The following is a 20585-nucleotide window of genomic DNA, read 5'->3' on the forward strand; positions in this document are numbered from 1 at the left end:
ACTTTTTTTGCTAAATTTAAAACTGCCTTTTATTTTAGACTTGACTCTTTTAAATTTACAAGGTGATGGCTTGCCAGATTTGAAGAGTAAGAAAGCTGCCTTGTGCTTTGCTAAGAGACAGCATTCAAAGAAAAAAGCAAACATCGTAATTTAAATCTGTAATGTATTAGCTCAAATCTGAGAGAACAATGAATCCCAATGTCTCAAACACATAACCATTCTACATGGTGCTCTGAGCTTTAAAAAAAAAAAAAAAAAAAAACACAGGAAAGTGGTAATGTTATAGGCATATTAACGTAGGAAAATTCTATTTACTTTGGCTTTATACCCCTCTGGATTTTACTTCTCGTTTTTAGTCTATTTCAAAATGAATCCAAGGGTTTGTGGGCATATATTATAATGCGTTCCTGCTGAAAGTCTTTTAACTTCCACATCTGAAATAAATCATCATCATTCCTCTAATAGCAACAGTTGTATGTGAGCTCCAATGAAGGACTTTCCCAAGTGTCTCTGCATCGCTGCCACATCTATGGCACAGCGTGTGCCGACTGCTGCCTGGCCCGGGACCCTTACTGCGCCTGGGATGGCCATTCCTGCTCTAGGTTCTACCCAACCGGCAAGCGGTGAGTACTAAACATTCACTGAAAATCAAAGTGGATGCCACTGGACAATTGAGCGGGGTTCCATCCACATCATTAGAATCAGCTCTACTGTGGTATTGTTTAGAAAAGGCACTAAAAGCAGCAGCTGTGTTTAGCACCACATTTAGTCTTTGAATGAAGAAAGTGGCAGTCCTTTATAACGTGACATTCTCAGTGATGTGTTAATTAGAGTACAGAACTTTGGAAAAAATTTCTTTCTCCTTTTAAAGCACCTCTGCCGCACCTCGGTCCCCCACCGGTGACCCATCAAATATTTCAAGCAGCACAGCATTTATCTTTTTTTTTTTTTCATGCTACCTAATTTTTATCTTTTCTTTGCTTTGTTTTATATTCTTGATTGAGTACATCCTTAAATCCCACCTTCCTAGGATTTCCCAGTATCACTTAATTCTCCTTTAATCGAATACGTGTGCTAGGTAAGGCAACAGGAGCCTTGCTCTGGGATGGGTACCCCGAATTGCCTTCAAAACTTTGATGACCATTCTTCACCCTTTAGAACAGTGAGTGCATGATTGCTGGTTAAATAACATAGTAAGGCATTCTGAGACAGAGTGTCTTTTATCCAAGCAAAAGTTTAGTCAGGAAGCTCTGAAACAATCCGGACCAAATTGGAAGGGAAAGCCTGTAGAGAAATTGACTGTAAAACATAGAGTATGCAGAATTCAGGGCCAACCAAGGTCACAGGTATTTTCAGTCATACCTTCATATGGGTCATGATGGGTGACAGGGCCAAAACCTATAAAAATTTGTGTCAGCAGGAGAGGGCAAATTGGACTAGCCATGAGCACTAATGATCTTTCAAGTAAAATCATTGGGGTGATAGTGTTTTATACCACGTTTATTCTCTGTTATAAAGGACATTCACTAAGGACATTGACAAATTAAAACTACCCTCACACTTCTGCATCTCAAGATGATTCTGATCCTTTTATCTATTAGTCTTCAACAAATTTTTATCACGGGACAATTACTTGCCAGACAGTGTTCTAGAGCTAGCCATATAACATGAAAAACAACAACAAAAGACAAAAATTCCTTCCTTGAGGGATAATAAATTCTAGAGGGGGAAGATACAAGATACACAAATACATAAGAAAACCCTCTAGTAGATCTAAAATAAAAAGGTCTGTGAATTTAAAAAAGGTGAAAAAGGTAGATAAGGGATGTGGGAAGCAGAGGGCTACAATGTTAAATGGGTGGGCAAGGGTGACATTACTGAATATGTGATATTTGAACAAGAACTTGAGTATGAAGAGGAATGGCACTATGGCATTATTTGGGAAAATATAATTCCAAAGACAGAGACCCGAAATCCTTAAAGCTGAAGTGAAATGGAAAACTACTGAGGGTTTTTGAGCATGTGAGGGATATTATTTGACTTTTAGTTTAATAAGATCATCTGGTTGGGTTTGTCTGGGATTGCAGCCCTGGGATAAGAAGAGGATGGGGGAGGGGAGAAAATTAAGCTACTGTAATGAACCAGGTGAGATATACTGGTGGCTTACAGAGGGATGATAGAGGTGGCAAAAAGTGGTCTGATTCCGGATAGAACTCAAAATCTGCTGATGTATTACATCTGGGATGTTAGAGAAATAGAGGCCTAAGAAATGAACCAAGGTGTCAGAAGTGAGTATTGAAAACATGGAGATGACATTTAATGAGAAAGAGAAGACTGGAAAAAGCAAGCGTTGGGGGAGAAAGATGGTAAGTTAATGGTGCTATGAGATATTCAAGTGGAGATGTTGAGCAGGCAGTTAGAAATGTGAATCTGGAGTAGAGAGGAGGGGCCTGGGCTGGATAATCTGAAAGTCTTTTCTATTTAAAGACGAGCTATGAAGAGAACTCCCATTGTTTAAACCAGGAAATCTTTAGTGTCTATGTGCAAAGACCCATGTTCCTCCAGGGCACTGGAAGATTTCGTCGGGAGGTCTATGGCCTCTTGATTTCTACATAGAATTTCTGCACCTTCTTACCCCAAGATCTTCTGTCTGCACTGGGCTAGAGGTCAAACTGGATACAAAGTATGAGGGAAGCAAATTCCAAATGTAATCTTAAATTAAAAATGATTTGTGTGGCCACTATTTGTATTTTCACGCACATTTGTTTTTCACTCCCAATTATGATAGAAGTGATATTTAAAAATTATTACCATAACTGTTTGTAAGGAAGTAAATTTTTCTTGATAAGCAATTCTAAAAGCTGGCGTCTCTAAAATCTAGAATACAATTTTCAATTTATTAAATAGATTTAGTGCTGAATGAAGCTGAAGCACTACACTTTCTAAGAAATCAAGTGATGGGGGTATCACAAAGTGAATCTTACCGTAGTCCTATACCAGCCTCTTTTACGAGGTGAAAGAATTGGAAAGTAGCACATCTTCCCTGTAAAACTCTCAGACCGTTGCTTTGGCCAACAATTATTTTTATTTAAGAACAAGGAATATTTCTCATGTAAAATTCCATACTATATATGTAGACTACCATTGCCTATTTGAGATTTTTTTTATGTTTACAAGATCGTGTTGAAATTATGAGTTGACTCATTTGTTCTTATATTCTCCCACCTATTACAACCTAGTTATCCTTTCTAAGATGGATGTGTAAACGTAGATTCCACATTGTTATCCTAATGTCCCAAATCATAATCATATTCTTGTAATAGAGAACTGAAACTATCTTGCAATTTTTAATGTTATAATGCCATGCCTGCTATTGAACCATGTATCATGAGTTTGCTGTTAGAACTGATAAATAAATTTAGTAAAGTTACAGGATATGAAATCAATACACAAAAAAAAGTTACATTTCTAGAAACTAATAACAAAGTATTAGAGAAATTAAGAAAACCATCCCATTATAATTGCATCAGACTGCATACCTATGTGTCTGTTTCTTTTAATTTTTATTTTTCAATTAATTACAGTTGACATTCAATAAATTTAATCAAGGAGGTGAAAGACCTATACACTGAAAACTGTAAGATAATGATGAAAGAAATTGAAGATGGCACAAGTAAAGGAACATGTATTCTGTGCTCATGGATTGGAAAATTAATATTGTTAAAGTATGCATATTACCTAAACCAATTTACTGATTCAGTGTAATCCCTATCAAAATTCCAATGGCATTTTTCACAGAAATAAAGCAAATAATCTTAAAATTTGTATGGAAGCACAAAAGACTCCGAATAACCAAAGCAATCTAGAGAAAGAACAAAGCTGGAGTCATCAAATTCCTGATTTCAAACGATATCACAAAGCTATTGTAATCAAAGTAGTAGGGTATTGGCATAAAAGCAGACGCATGAACAAAGGCAAACACATAATAAAAGCAGTGGATCAACTGACATTAAAGCTAGTACAAAGGTTAAAAGGAAAAGTAGGAATATCATGTGTAATTACAACAGTAAATTAAGGGTTACACACAAACACACATACACACACAAAATAATAACAAAAACATAAAGGTGGAGGGGGTGAATAAAAATGGTAGTGATTATAGAATATGTCCAAACTTAAGTGGCCATCAACTTAAAATAGACTGCTACAAACATAGCTTGGAACACATGAAGCACATGGTAACCACAAACCAAAAACCTACAAGTGACATACAAGAAATAATGCAAAAGGAATCCAAACACAATACTACAGAAAGCCATCAACATACAAGAGAAGAAAGCAAGAGAATAAGAAAGGAGCAGAAAAGAACTACAAAAACAATCAGAAATCAATTAATGAAATGGCAATAACTATATACCTACCGATCAATAATTACTTTAAATGTAAATGGATTACAGGCCCAATCGAAAGATAGATAAAGAAGATGTGACACATATATGCAATAGAATATCACTAGTCCTTAAAATGAATGATGTCTTACCATTTACGACGACATGGATGGACTTAGAGGCTATTGAGCTAAGTGGAATAAGTTGGACAGAGAAAGACAAATTCCATATGATTTCACTTACGTGCAGATTCTGAAAAACAAAATAAATAGACAGCAAGACAGAAGCATACTCACAGATACAAGAACAAACTGATTATTCCCAGGTTGCAGGAGGGATGTGGGGCTGAGTGAAAAAGGTGAAGGGATTAAGAAATACAAATTGGCAATTACAAAATAGTCATGAGGAGGTAAACTACAGCTCAGGGAATAGAGTCAATCATGTTTTAATAACTATACAAGTAATAATATTGTAATAATTATCAGTAATATTGTAATAACTATACATGGTATGAGGTGGGTGCAAGACTTGTGGGGGGGGTTGCTTTAAGTTATATAAATGTCCAACCAGTATGCTATACACCTGAAACTAACATGATATTGAATGTCAACTGTAATTAATTGAAAAATTAAAATTAAAAAATAAACAGACACATAGATCAATGAAACCAGATGGCATGCCCAGAAATAAACCCACACTTGGTCAAGTAATTTATGCCTAAGGAGGCAGAATATACGATGGGAAAAAGACCGTCTCTTCAATAAATGGTGTTGGGAAAACTGGACAGCCACATGCAAAGAATGAAACTGGACCACTATCTTAGACCACACACAAAAGTTAACTCAAAATGGATTAAAAACTTGAATGTGAGTTCTGAAACCATAAAACTCCTAGAAGAAAACAGAACGAGAAGACATTGGTTTTGGTGATGAGTTTTTGGATCTTACTTCAAAAGCAAAAGCAACAAAAGCAAAAATAAGCAATTAGTACTGTAGCAAACTAAAAAGTTTTGTACAGCAAAGAAAATCATCAACAAAATGAAAATGCAACCTACTGAATGGGAGAAAATATTTGTAAATTATATATCTGAAAAGGGGTTAATATGCAGGTAAATAAAGAACTCATACAAGTGAATAGCAAAAACAAAACAAAACAAAAAAAAAAAACAACTGATTAAATGATGGGCAGAAGATCTGAATAGACATTTTTCCAAAGAAGACATACAGAGGGCCAATAGGTACATGAAAAGATGCTCAACACCAATCATTAATCATTAGGGAAATGAAAATCAAAACCATATGAAGTATCACCTCACACCTGTTAAGATGGCTGTTATCAAAAACACAAATAACAAGATATTGAACAAGATGTAGAGAAAAGGGAACCCTTGTGCACTGCTGGTGGGATTGTAAATTGGTGAGGCCACAATGGAAAATGGTTTGGACGTTCCTTAAAAAATTAAAAATACAACTGTCAAGTGATCGGCAATTCTACTTCTCAGTATTTAATATGAGAAAACAAAAACACTAATTAAAAACTATATGTGCACCCTCATGTTTATTGCAGCATTTTTTCACATACAAATATATACAAAATCAATATATATACGCAATAGAATACTATTCTGCCATAAAAAAGTGAAATCTTGCCATTTGTGACAATAAGGATGGATGTAGAGTGTATCATGCTAAGTGAAATGAGTCAGAGAAAGACAAATACAGTATGATCTCACTTATGTGTAGAATTTTAAAAACAACAACGAACCAAGCTCATAGATAAAGAGAACAGATTGGTGCTTGCCAGAAGTGGGAGGTGGAGAGTGGGAGAAATGGGTGAAGTGGATCAAAAGGCACAAACTTTCCAGTTAGAAAATAAGTCATGGAGATGAAGTTCACAGCATGGTGACAATATTAATAATACTATATTGCATATTTGAAAATTGCTAAGAGACTAAATCTTAAAAGTCCTCAAAACAAGAAAAAAAATTACAACTAAGTATGGTGACATGTTAATTAGACTTATTATGCTGACTTATTGTGATGTTCCATTAGGCCGTGTCTCTTTTTCTGCTAACACCATAATGTTTTGATTATTGTAGCCCTGTAGTACAAGCTGAAATCAGAAAGCGTGATATCTCCAGCAATGTTCTTTTTTCTTAGGATTGCTTTGCCTGTTTGGGGTCTTTTGCGGTTCCATACAAATCTGATGATTTTTTGTCCTATTTCTTAAAAAAATGCCATTGGGATTTTGATGGGGATTGCATTAAATCTGTACATTGCTTTGGGTATTACGGCTATTTTAACTAGGTTGATTCCTCCAATCCATGTACCTTTACTAACAATTGTCACCCCAATAAAGTTTAATTAAAAAAAGAGAAAAAATATGTTGTTCCACAGAAATTTATATATCATCTATTCTTCAATAAAAAAATACAAAGAGGAAAAATAAAACATGCATCATGGGTTGAGAAAGAAAGTAGTAACCATTTAAAGAGCTATCTTGATGATCTCTAGCATTGTGTAAATACTATCACAAGGAGCCAGAAACTGTGATATATGCATAGTATTCCTTGTCCTACCCATACTCATCTTTGGCTTGCATACTGGGTTTCTTAAAAATATCTATACTATTTAAATTCTCCAAATTATTTCCAAACGTAGTTATATATTTATAGTATATGGTATATAGCCATATACTTATAGTGAATGCAAAACGTGTTTACTGAATAAATGAAAGAATGATTTCCTAATATCCCGTACATATATCTTTATAGATAAATGTTTTCAGATTTTTGGGGTAGAAACCAAGAAGAGAGATTGCTGGGTCATATGGTAATTCTGTTCTTAATTTTTTTGAGGAACCTCCACACTGCCTTCCATAGTGGCTGTACCAATCTGCATCCCACCATCAGTGGATGAGGGTTCCTTTTTCTCCACAGCCTCTCCAACACTTGTTCTTACTTGTCTTGTGGATGATAGCTATTCTAACAGGTACGGGGTGGTATCTCATTATGGTTTTGATTTGCATTTCCCTAATAGCTGGTGAAGTTGAGCATCTTTTCATGTATTGGTTGGCTGTATGTCTTCTTGGGAGAGGTGTCTGTTGAAGTGTTCTGCCCATTTTCAGCTGGATTGCTTGTTTTTTTGTTGTTGAGTAGTGTGAGTTACTTATATATTCTGGATATTAGCCCTTGTTAGAGGCATTGTTTGCAAATATCTTCTCCCATTCGATTGGTTGCCTTTGTTTTGTTGACAGTTTCTCTTTCTGTGCAGAAGCTTTTTGGTTTGATACAGTAGCTATTCATTTATTTTTGCTTTTGCTTCCCTTGCCTTTGAGGTCAAATTTATAAAATCCTCTCTGAACCCAAGGTTCATAAGATCAGTACCTATGTTTTCTTCTGTGAAATTTTTTGTTTCAGGTCTTAAATTTAGGTCTTTGATCCACTTTTAATTAGTTTTTGGTATGTGGTAAGAGATAACAGTCTAGTTTCATTCTTTTGCACGTGCCTTTCCAATTTTCCCAGCACCATTTATTGAAGAGGCTTTCTTTTCTCCGTTGTATGTTTTCTGCTCCTTTGTCAAAAATTGTCAACCTATAATATATGTGGGTTTATTTGGGGGCTGTTCTGTTCCACTGGTCTATGTGTCAGTTTTTCTGTGAATGCCCTGCTGTTTGATAATCGTCACTTTGTAGTATAAATTGAAGTCGGAGAGTGTGATACCTCCACCTTTTGTTTTGTTTTGGTTTGGGGATTTTTTTGTGTTGTCTGTTTGTTTATTCAGGGACTTTTGTGATTCCATACAAATATGATGATTTTTTGTCCATTTATTGAAAAAAATGCTATTGGGATTTTCATGGGAATTGTGTTAAATCTGTATATTGCTTTGGGTAATATGGCCGTTTTAACTATGTTCATTCTTACAATCCATGAGCACAGAATATCTTTATATTGCTTTGTGTCTTCTTCAGTTTCTTTTAATAATGTCTTAATAGTTTTCAGTATATAGGTCTTCACATCCTTTGTTAAATTTATTCCTAGGCATTTTATTTTTTTTGTTGCAATTGCAAAATGAATTTTTTTCATTTCTTTTTCTGAAATTTCATTGCTAGTATACAGGAATGCAGTGGAGTTTTGTACATTGATTTTGTATCCTGCAACTTTATTTGTTTATTGTTTGTAATAGTTTTTTGGTGGAGTCTTTAGGATTTTCTATATAAATAATCATATCATCTGCAAGATGTGACAGTTTAACTTCTTCATTCCTAATTTGAATGCCTTTTATTTCTTTCTCTTGCCTAATTGCTCTGGCTAGGACTTCCAATACCATGTTGAATAGCAGTGGTGATGGGGCATTCCTGTCTTATTCCTAATTTTAGAGGAAAAGTTTTCAGTTTTTCACCATTAAGTTTGATATTAGCTGAGGGTTTGTTGTATATGGCCTTTATTATGTTGAGGTGCTTTTCTTCTATACCTATTTTATTAAGTGTTTTGATCATAAATGGATGTCGTATCTTGTCAAATACTTTTTCTGCATCTACTGATGTAATCATATGATTTTTATTGTTTATATCGTTTATGTGGTATATCACATTGATCTATTAGCATGGATTGAATCATCCTTGTATCCTTGGAATGAACCCCACTTGATCATGATGCATAATCTTTTAAATGTATTATTTAATCTACTAATATTTTGTTTAGGATTTTTGCATCTGTATTCATCAGAAATATTGGTCTGTAGTTTTCTTGTTTTATGTTGTCCTTACCCGGTGTTAGTATTAGGGTAATGTTGACCTCATAAAATGAATTAGGAAGCATTGCCTCTTCATCATTGTTTCTTTGGAAAACTTTGAGGAGGACAGGTACTAAACCATCTTTGAATATTTGATAGACTTCACTAATTAAGCCATCTGACCATGAACTTCTGCTTTTGGGGAGGTTTAGGATGATTGTTTCAATTTCCTTACTGTTAATCAGTCTATTTAGATTTTCCAGTTCTTCATGGTTCAGTCTAGAAAGGTTATATAATTCTACGAATTCATCCATTTCTTCCATATTATTGAATTTGGTGGCATATAGTCCTTCATAGTATTCTTTTTTTTTTTTTCTTCATAGTATTCTTGCATGATCCTTTGTGTTTCTGTGGTATCTGTAGTAACTTCTCCTCTTTCATTTCTGATTTTGTTTATTTGTGTCTTTTTTCTTTTTACCTTAGTGTAAGTGTAGCCACTCGTTTGTCAATTTAATTAATCTTTTCAACGAAACTGCTCTTTGTTGCATTAATTTTTTTTCCTGTTGTCTATTTATTCTCTGTTTCATTTAATTCTGCTCTAATTTTTATTTTTATTTGTTTTCTTTCTTCTGCTGACTTTGGGTTTCCTTTGTTCTTCTTTTTGTAGTTCTTTAAGATGAAATGTTAGGTTGTTTGTTTGGTATTTTTCTTGTTTCTTGAGGTAGACCTGTGATGACATAAATTTCCTTCTTACTACTGCTTTTGCTGCACTTTAATTATTTGGATGTGATGTATTTTCATTCTCATTTGTTTCTATGTATCTTTTGATCTCTCCTTTTATTTCTTCTTTGACCCAGTTATTCTTTAATAGCATGTTATTTAATCTCCATATATTTGTGTTTTTTCTTTTTCTTTCTTTTTTTTTTTTTTTTTGGCAGTTGATCCCCAATTTGAAAGCATTGTGGTCAGAGACTATTCTTGGTATGATATTTCACAATCTTGTTAAATTTACTGAGGCTCTTTTTGTGTCCCAACATATACATGTAGTAGTCTATTGTTGAGAATGTTCCATATGCACTAGAAAAGCATGTATAGTCTGTTGTTCTAGAATGAAATGCTCTGCAAATGCTAGTTATATCCATTTGGTCTGATATGTCATTTAAGGCTGATATTTCCTTATTGATTTTTTGTTTGGATGATCTAGCCATAGCTGCCAATGGCGTATTTAGGTCCCCTACTATATTTTGTGTTTTTGTCAGTTTCTCCCTTTAGTTCTGTTATTAGTTGCTTTATATATTTTGGTTGGGAGCATGCTCCCTAATTGGGGGCATATATATTGATAAACGTTATGTCCTCTTGTTGTATTGTGCACTTTATCATTATGAAAGGTCCATCTTTGTCTCTTGTTACTTTTTTTTAATTTATTCTGAAGTCTGTTTCATCAGATATAAGTATGGTTACATTCACTTTTCTCTGGATGCCATTTCCTTGGAGTATCATTTTCACCCTTTTTCTTTGAGTCTCTATTTGTCCTTGTAGTTGAGATGTGTCTCTTTTAGGCATCATATAGTTGGGTTTAGTTTTTTGATCCAATCTGCTACTCTGTGCCTTTTTGTTTGTGAGCTCAGACCATTTACATTTAGGGTGCTATTGATGTGTGAGGTTTTCCTATAGCCATTTTATCTAGTTTTCTGGTAGCTCAAAGTCTCCATTGTCCTTTGCCCTTGTGTTTTCTGTCTATTATTTTAATTTGTTGGTCTTTATGATGTTTTCCTCTGTTTCCTCTTTTTTTATGTTATGTATCTCAGTTCTGGATTTTTTTCTGTGTGGTTACCATTAAGCTTATGTAAAAGAATGTTTCACATATACAGTAGTCCTTTTCTATTCAACCTGTATCTTATCTCCATTTCTCTTTGCAAATTCAGACTTGTACCCTCTCCCCTTTTATGTTTTTGTTGCCACAATCTATCCCTACTTATGTTGTGAGTACATTTCTGAGTTGCAGTAGCAAATTGTCTTTTTCTTTTTTTCTTTATTTATGTTTTTATCTTCTGTACCCTTTATGTTATATTTAAGTTTATAGTAGCCTATTCTGTATAGAGGTTGCCATTTCCTACTTCTGTCTGTCTGTTAGTAATGTTGCTCATAGTTTTGTGTCCTTTTGACTTTTTTGTTTCAGGTCAAGTAGCCTCCTTCAATGTTTCCTGTAATACAGGCCTTGTGGTAGAAAATTCCCTCAGCTTCTGTGTATCTGGAAAGGTCTTTATTCTTCCTCCATATTAAGGATAACTTTGCTGGGTATATTATTCTTGATTGGTAATTTCTCGCTGTCAGTCGTCTGAATATTTGATTCCACTGCCTCCTGTCTTGTAGCGTTTCTGCTGAAAAATCTGATTATAATCTATGGCTTTCCCTTTTAGGTTACCGTCTTTTTCTCCCTGTCTGCCTTGAGAATTCTTTCTTTGTCATAAATTTTTGACAATTTCAATGTAATATGCCTTGGAGAAGGCCTGTTAGGATTGAGGTAATTAGGTGTTCTGTTCACATCTTGAATTTGAGGATCCAGTGCTTTCCATAGATTTGGGAAGTTCTTGTCGACTATTTGAATAGATTCTCTGTACCCTTCTCCCTTTTTTCTCTTTTTAGTATACCCATTATTCTTATATTGCTCTTTTGGATGGAGTCAGATAGTACTTGTAGAGTTCTTTCACTTCTTTTAACTCTCAACTCTCTCTCTTCTTCCATCTGTGTCATTTCCAGATTTCTAGCTTCAAATCACTAATTCTTTCCTCCATCCGGTCAGCTCTATTTCCTAAGTTGTCTATTTCATTATTCATCTGTTTTATTGAGTTCTTCAATGACAGAATTTTTATTTGGTTCTATTTCAAAATGTCAGTCTCTTTCGTAAATATTCCCTTTGTTTGTTGATTTAATTTCTGAGTTCATTAAACTGCCTACCTGATCTTTTTTTGCACCTCATTGAGTTTTTTCAGAACTGCAGTCTTGAGTTATCTGTCATTGAAGTTGCATATTTAAGTTTGTCTTCTAGAGATTTTGTTTTGTTTTGTTTTGTTTTCTTCCTTAGCTGCTTTGTTACCATGGCCATTCATGGTAGTTAATGGATTATTTCTCTTCCTGGACATCTACAGGAGTGAATTCTGTTGCAGGTTGATATGAAAAGGTCTTTCTTTTGCTTTCCAGTAGGTGGTGCTGGGGCATTTTATTTTCTCTTGCACTAGATCATTTTATTTTCTCTTGAGCTGTTCTGGCTTTTCCAATGGTGGGAGAATTCCTGGTGAGGTGAGCTTCTCCTCTGTGACCAGGTCCCTTCAGTCTCAAGATCCCACCCCTTTGGGAGAATGTGTTGGGTGATGTGGTTCTGAACCTCTGAAATCTCAGTGCTGACCCCACAGCCAGATGCAGAACTGTGTGCCTCAGCAGCCCTGGGTGGGTACCCCCACTGCAATCAGTCGTGTAAGGTGGAACAAGGGTGGGCTTGGAGAGGCAGCTGGTGTGTTTGTGCTTTGTTTTCTTTTAAGTAATGGTGACTGCCAAACCACAGCTGACTCGTCCCTATAGCTCCTCCCTTGTCACTGAAATTAGTTGCACTGTGCCTCTGCTGCTCAGGAACTATCTCTCCAGTTCTCAGCACTGTAGATATTCTGTTTTTTAACTGACACTTCTACTGTTTCTGGGTCCCACTGCTAACACTGGGAGAGTGTGAGAGAGGCAGGCTCTGGAGATCACTCTCTGTGTCTTTGTTTTCTGCCTGGCATTAAGGATCGTTGGACTTCAGATATTACACCTCTGTATTCAGTCTTTGCCCTCTGGTTTCTTCCCTGGTCACTGGATTCAGCTGTGTTATATGCTGATCCCTCATGCTGAATTGTTCGTGCCACAGAAAGTGCACCTGCAGACTCAATTCTCCCCTCTCCTGGCACTGCTTTGAGCTCTGGGCTGCATCCTGAGGACTATGTCTCTGTAATTCTCCCTTTCCTCCTCCTGTTTGCTCTGATTTGCCCACCTTCAGGTATTTTGATAAGTGTATCTCACAAATGTGTTTGTGTGTTGTGTAGGGAATCCTATGTTGAATTATAGCTGTTCAACTTGTTGTAACTTCAAGGGGTAATATCAAGGAGCCCATCACACCAACATGTTCTGATGTCACACCGATATTCATTTTCTTTAACAGTGTTAACTTACCTGGTTTTATTCCAATTGTGCTTTCTGGAACACAAAGATCATGGAGAGGAATTTATAAGAATGAAAAAATCATGTCCTTTGCATGGAAACAGAGAAATAGTTAAACTTGGAAATCAGTGAAGTTTATACTTTGACATAATCAAGTTGATACATATCTTTGGCTCAGTATTTCTCTTTTTTTAAAAGAAGGTAATTCATAGTAAACAATATAGGTATTTTTGTTTTTTTTTTCCCCTCTTCACTCTGAAGTGTCTTAAATATTTGGGTATTTGTGTCAAATATTGCAATTTAGACTCAAATATTATTTATTCTAGATTCAGAAACATAGTTAGAAATTTTATTTTAAAACAAGGTAATCAGTTCAATCTTCAAGTAAATATGTGTTTTCTATACAAGAAGAAAATGATTTCATTGTTTATCCAAAGGAATAGACTATAATAGGAGAAATATTCTCAACTTGAGCCAAATTCCAAATCCTACATGCAATATAAGATTACTCTGCCTACCCACATGCTTTTGCAATGCTCTATGAATGCCTTCCAGGGAATCTACACATACAGAAGGCTCAGATGACTGCCTTGCTGATACCATTTAAGCCAAACCATAATAACGTTGTTCCATATTTGAATGTCTGAAAGTTATGTGATACTGTAAATTCAGATTGCCTAGCTTGAGGGTTCATGTACATGAGTAAACCATAACATAGTGCTAATCACGGGAAAATAAATTTAACCACTGTGAGTGATATTGCTTGTCTAGATGGCTGAAAATAACCAAATCAGTCATAAGAACTCTCAGGTGGTGTTCATATAATATATACTCACAAGTTGGCTGGTAATAAATAACACTGTGACTTAAATAGATAGCAAATGCAATGCAGTAAATGCTTAATATAGGAGTCTTCTAGAGTACAATAATGATTGTCTTTTCTGAGACAAAAGTGACTTCCACTAGTTTGTGTTTGTATGGTTGTGTAGAAATATATAATTGAATAAGGTTCCTGTTACTGTTTTATAGAAAGCATACTTAAATGACACAAAATTTTATACCTATAGTCCCATAAATAGACGTATGTAATCCACTGAGTACATAAACTATTAACTATTCACTGTAACATTGAAATGATTTTTTTTTCATTCTCAATGACTGAGATTAGCTTTGCTTTGTAAAGTTGATAATCCCTGTGAGATTTTAATATTTGTCATTTTTACTGAACATTTCAATTTATCTTTAAGGGTAAAATATTAAGAGACAATAACCCAATTAGGTGATACGCTCAGTCATATATACTTCTCAGCACTGATAGCAAATAATCAATTTATCCTGACATTCCTAGTATTTAAAAAGAGTTCCCTTCCTGGTCTCTTACAGCAATGCTAATATCCATGATTCATTTTTAAGAGAATGTCAGTTGCTCTATTTTGATTTGTTGCACCATGTAATATAATTAAAGCTAATATATATATAGCTAAGACTAAGACTCAGGAAATTAGTTTGCAAATAATGTAAAACTTTTATTTAAATAATGACTAACTTACAAAGAATGTAACTAAGTTTTTGAAATGCTTAAGCTGGTGATATGTAACAACTAAATGCAATGAGTGAAACTTAACTGGATCCTGAATAATTTAAAAATCTATAAGGGATATGTTGGGGACAACTAAGAAAATTTTAATATAAAATGTATATTATATAATGTTATTGAGTAAATATTAGTATCTTTAGTATGATGATATGTAGGAAAATAATTTATTCTTAGAAAATGTTTGGCATTTAAGTGTGAGCATCGTGTCAACAACTTATTTTCTAAAGATTTCCATGTATGTGTATACACAGTATATGCATGACATATACTTGGCATATGAGAGAAAAAACAAATATGACAAAATTCAGTTTACAAATCTAGGTATACCAGTATGCATTATACTCATATATCCACTTTTCTGTGGACTTGAAAATTTTCTAAATAAAAAGTAGAAGGAAAATACTTATTCTAGTAAATGAACAATTTTGTTTAACTTTATTTAAATATCCACATTCTATATTGATTTCACTTGTTTTGGAAAAGTTTTAATGTATCTGGAAATTAGAAAGTATTGACTATTTAAAGAAATATATAAGAAAAAACTTGTAAGAGGGAAAATACTAGTGAGCTTATACTTTTGGAGTTATCATCTTAGAAAATTTTAGGTGAATATCTCCGCACTAAAAATGTACACTATTAATTTAGAATTTAGCATTTACCTAGAAAATTCACATAATACTGTGTTTTCCCAAAAATAAGACTGGGTCTTATATTAATTTTTGCTCCAAAAGACACATTAGGGCTTATGTTCAGGGAATGTCATCCTGAAAACTCATGCTAGGGCTTATTTTACTAAGAGTTAGGTCTTATTTTCAAGGAAACATGGTAGAAGGTTCATAGCCATTATAACACAAATGGTAGGAGGGGAGAGACTGGATTAATTTAGGTTGAAATTAAGGTTAAGTACTCACTCTATTATTGAGGCTTTGAACAAGAAATATCAGATAATTGCATCTCTTTTCTCTATAAAAACTTAGGCAATCAAAAGATTATAAAATTTAAAGTGCTGTCTTTTAAATATAGTGTAATTGGCGATGTTAATTCTAAGTCACTTATGTATAATTCTGTACTTACAGGAGGAGCCGAAGACAAGATGTGAGACATGGAAATCCACTGACTCAATGCAGAGGATTTAATCTAAAAGGTATTAAAAGTGAGCGATGGTCAAACTTGCTAATGAGTAGCAGTGTTCCATATCACATTTCAGTAAAAGAAATGTCATAATAAATTCAAGTATTTTATTTTAAGCAAAGATTTGCTATAAAATTCTTATTTATATATGGTTATTAAAAATTAAATGTCATTTGTATGTATACTAAGAACTGTGAAAAACATGTCTAGAAACACAGATACCTTGGTATCTAGTTAGTAGGTCTTTCAATTACAGATTTTCTTAACTATTATTTTCTTTTTGAAGAAAAAAATATTTTAAATTTACTATTAAGAACTAACAGAATAGCACTTTGCTTGTTTTTTTATTGTGGTAAATGTGCATAACATAAAATTTGCTATTTTAATCATTTTAACGTTTACAGTTCTGTAGTATTAAGTCCATTCACATTGCTGTGCAACAGGCACCACCATCCATCTCCAGAACCATTTCATCCTCCCAAAGTGAAACTCCATACCCATTAAACACTAACACCCTATTCTGCCTTCCTGAACTGCTGGCAACCACCATTCTACTTTCTGTGTCTATGAACTTGACTACTCTAAATAGCTTATATAAGTGGAATCAAACAATGTTTGTCATTTTGTAACTAGTTTATTTCACTTAGCATAATGTCTTTCTCAGGGTTCATTCATGTTATAACATATATCAGAATTTCTCTCCTGTTCAAGGTGGGAAAATATTCCATTTTGTGTGTGTGTGTGTGTGTGTGTGCATGTGTATATATCACATATTTTTTTTATCCATTCATCCATCCCTGGACACGTGGGTTGCTTCCACCTTTTGTCTCTTGTGAATAATACTGCTCCAGAAATAGGGGTACTACACAGTGCCTTGATTTTACAATTTATAACTATTTCATATACTCTTGACAATACGGTCTTGCATCTTAAAATTAAAATTAAAAATTAAAATTAAAATTAATCTAATCCCTTACTTCCCATCCTCACACGGAGATACCATATTATTACACTTTTCCCCACTCATCCCCTCATCCCACCTCAACTCCACCAGAAATGTCTCCAGGCAGAACTTCCTCCTGGTTCACCAATGTGCTATAGATGTACTGTTGTTAACAAATTACACTGAGATTCCTATTAATAATCTTTTTGAGTCTGACATTTATTTATTTATTTATTCATTTATTTATTTATTTTTCTTTTTTAGTAAGGAATAGGATTCTTGTTACTACCTACACCAACTACAAGGACAAAATTAAGACACCTTTGCTTAATTTTTCCATACATCTAACTGAGGGAACAAATCCAGGTTACCATTTCTCTGAATATTTTATAAATCTCTGTGTCAGTTCTCATTCATAGTCACAGTAGTCATACTGGTAGGAATATTGGCTGTTAAGGTAATAATGAACAAACATTGATGTTGATTTTGTGTTAGAACCTGAGCTAAATGCTTTTTTTATGGATTATCTCACTTACTGCTCAAGAAATTATACTAACCTTGTCTTGTACACCTGAAACTAATAAAAAATAATAATAAATTTAAAACAAAACAAAACAAAACAAAGAAATTATACTAAAGCAGGGTCTATTTTTATTCCCACTTTATAAATGAGTATTCTGTCCATGTCTAAGCTACCACATGATTATACTAAATGCCTTTCCTAACTTAAGAAATTCAGGAGAGAACCTGTGTGAAAATGTAACAATCTGTGTGTTAGGGACAAGTAAAACTGAAAACACTGAGAGAGCAAGTAATTTCCCTCAGGTGACATAGCCAGTAGTGGTGAAGTCCGGATTTTACCTCCGGTAACTCGGATTTCAAAGCCTGTATTCTCAGCCACTGCATCCCACTGTGGTCTGACCTTGCTTTCTGCCTTTTCCCGATGTTTATTTCCTCAAAACTCCCAGATTCAGTCTGCTCAGTTCTGAAAAGCTGAGGAAACCTGATTCACAAGGATCTCGTCAAAGTTGCATTACATGCGTTCCTGTTACTGTTATACTTCTATTCTTTGGTATAAAGTGATTCTTGAATAAATACTGATTCCCTATGTCGTTCTCTCCTTCCCTTTAGATTAAACAAAACAGGTAAACAATGTGTAATAGTTTGCTTGTTAAATGATTAAGATTGCCTTTTGGAGGCTGCCATAATTGATTGCAATTTTATAGAGAAATAAGCATTCATAAAGAAGGATATGCTCTAAATGTCTTTGTTTCTCTTTCTCTCTTTCTGTATGTGTCTCTCTTATTTTTTGCTTTTCAGCATATAGAAATGCAGCTGAAATTGTTCAGTATGGAGTAAAAAATAACACCACTTTCCTTGAGTGTGCCCCCAAGTCTCCTCAAGCATCTATCAAGTGGTTATTACAGAAAGACAAAGACAGGAGGAAAGAGGTGAGTGATGGGCACAGCAGCAATCAGTCAGGGCTTTGGAAAGAGCATTACCTCACCATCCCCCAGTGCGGTTCAGATCCAAGGAAAAAGAAAGGCATATGAACATCCTTTTATGTCTTTGGGATGACAAGTGCCAACTTCTGTAAAATCTTTTGTCCGTACAGTTGATGGATTAATTAGAAATCCTCTCTGCCAGCTCACCTCTGTAACATGGTGATTGAAACAAGAGCTTGGGTGCTCAGACGAGGGATTGATGTGAGGAAGCATTTGTAAAAGAAACAAGATGTGTGCAAATCCAGAAGCCAAGTTCTCATACAACAGCACCTTTGTGTGATTCACAAGATAAAAGGGGCTTTTAAAACAAATAATAAAGTTCAATTTTCCTCAGCAAGAAATTACACTAAACTATAACCTTTATGGGAAACAGCATTTTTCTGCTGTATGGTAATCTGTTTCCATTGCTTTATTATTCATAACTCTCGGGTTTCGGTTAGGTAATATGTGGAATCATTGTTTATGAGACCATTGCGTTTATTTAGTGACATGGAATAAAACTCTAGATTTTCAAATAAAAGGACACTTACACTCACCTTTTGCTGATTGGAAAGAGCTGTTTTTAAAAGGGAAATGTAAAAAGGCATAGGGTAAATATTATAAATAATGAATTCCATCATATTGATGCCACAGTGTCCCAATGAATGACAGGAAGAAGAAAAATATATGTGTAGACACATATACAGATATATATATATATATACACGTGTGTGTATATATATATAATGTATATACACATATATTGCCTTCAAGTACTCTAAAATGTATTGCTATTAGTAGTACATCAAAAAGTCTGATGGAGGAAAGGGGAAAATGGAGCCTCCTTCATTTATGTTGTGGGCAGTTTTGATACTGTGTATTAAATTAATTAGGGGTACCTAGAAAGGATACGTCCCAAGCTATAGACCATAGACATTACATCAAAGTTACCGAAAGACATGTTGGCTCTTGATGAAAACATACTTTCTAATGCTCACACCTGCCTATCCAAAGATGCTATGAGCTGTTTAGAAAATTTATGTCCCCTATCACTAAATTTTAAAACAGACTGATGACCACTTGTATAAGAAGGATTTAAGTATCTGGAGAAACTATGAATTAGATGAACTTCAGGACCCCTTCTTGCCCCAGAATTCTATGATACTAATGTTACTTTATTTTTTTCATTAATGAAATGGTTTGGTATCTATTTTCTTTGCTACAAAATCTATCATCAAAGAAGTCTTGAAATTTCTATAGTCTAGTTAATTTTAAATTTGTTTAATATTTGTGGATTTTAATAATAATTGCCTTACTAATTAACCTGGGGTAGAAGTCATAATGTTTGATGATGATTATCACACAGAAATGGAGTTCTTAGGCTAGAACATGACACATGGACATGACCAATCCTTCCTCAGAAAATCTGTATGTGTGTATGTGAATGGGAAATCAAAAACTCAGACAAGGGATTATCTAACAAGGATTACATGCTTTTCTTTTATTCAGTAAAATGTTCAATAGAATAATATACAATAAGTGAATATAATTTCTATTTAAAATTAAATATATTTGAATATATGACACAGAAATTAATAAACACAATTTAAAATGGAATGTCTTATGAATCAAATCTCTTTTGTGATAACTCTAATGTTCTATTTCCAAATGTTCAGGAACGTTGAGACTCAAATATTACTATCCTGAAGTTTTCCAATTTCAAAAACATAAGAATTCTTCAATGTATGATTATGAAAAACTCTAATATAATTATAAAATCTGTTTTGTCCCGAATTTAAGCAAAACACAAGTCTACTCATTTTTAATTTAGTTGAGTATACTATTAATATTTTATTAACCTTATCCTCATTCTTCCTTAGTTTAGGCAAACATACACTTATTTCTCATGTTAATAATATGTAAATACTGAACTTCAAACAAAAAAGTAAGACAAATGGCAAAAACTCAGAGAAAAACCCAAATAGCTTACACAGTGAATAGCAATGAATAGCTTATAAAGTAAAAAATAAAAACCCTTATCCCCTTCTCTTTAATACTTATTCCTACTTCACAGAGTATAAGGCTACCAAAATTACATATTGATTATTATATATTCCT

The 20585-nt window shown here is 34.0% G+C and overlaps 1 protein-coding gene across 3 annotated transcripts in view; it reads left to right on the plus strand.

The window, feature by feature from the left end:
* Positions 1–20585, plus strand: part of SEMA3C (semaphorin 3C) — a 183011-nt gene that overhangs the window by 157938 nt on the left and 4488 nt on the right. For all 3 annotated transcript variants that reach the window (XM_081080112.1, XM_081080114.1, XM_081080113.1), the window contains 3 exons: positions 466–623; positions 15986–16053; positions 18304–18434. In XM_081080112.1, the coding sequence (XP_080936238.1) occupies positions 466–623; positions 15986–16053; positions 18304–18434 (357 nt within the window). The remainder of the gene's footprint in view (positions 1–465; positions 624–15985; positions 16054–18303; positions 18435–20585) is intronic.

Source organism: Rhinolophus hipposideros (genome assembly GCF_964194185.1).
Source record: "Rhinolophus hipposideros genome assembly, chromosome: 18".
NCBI lineage: Eukaryota > Metazoa > Chordata > Mammalia > Chiroptera > Rhinolophidae > Rhinolophus > Rhinolophus hipposideros.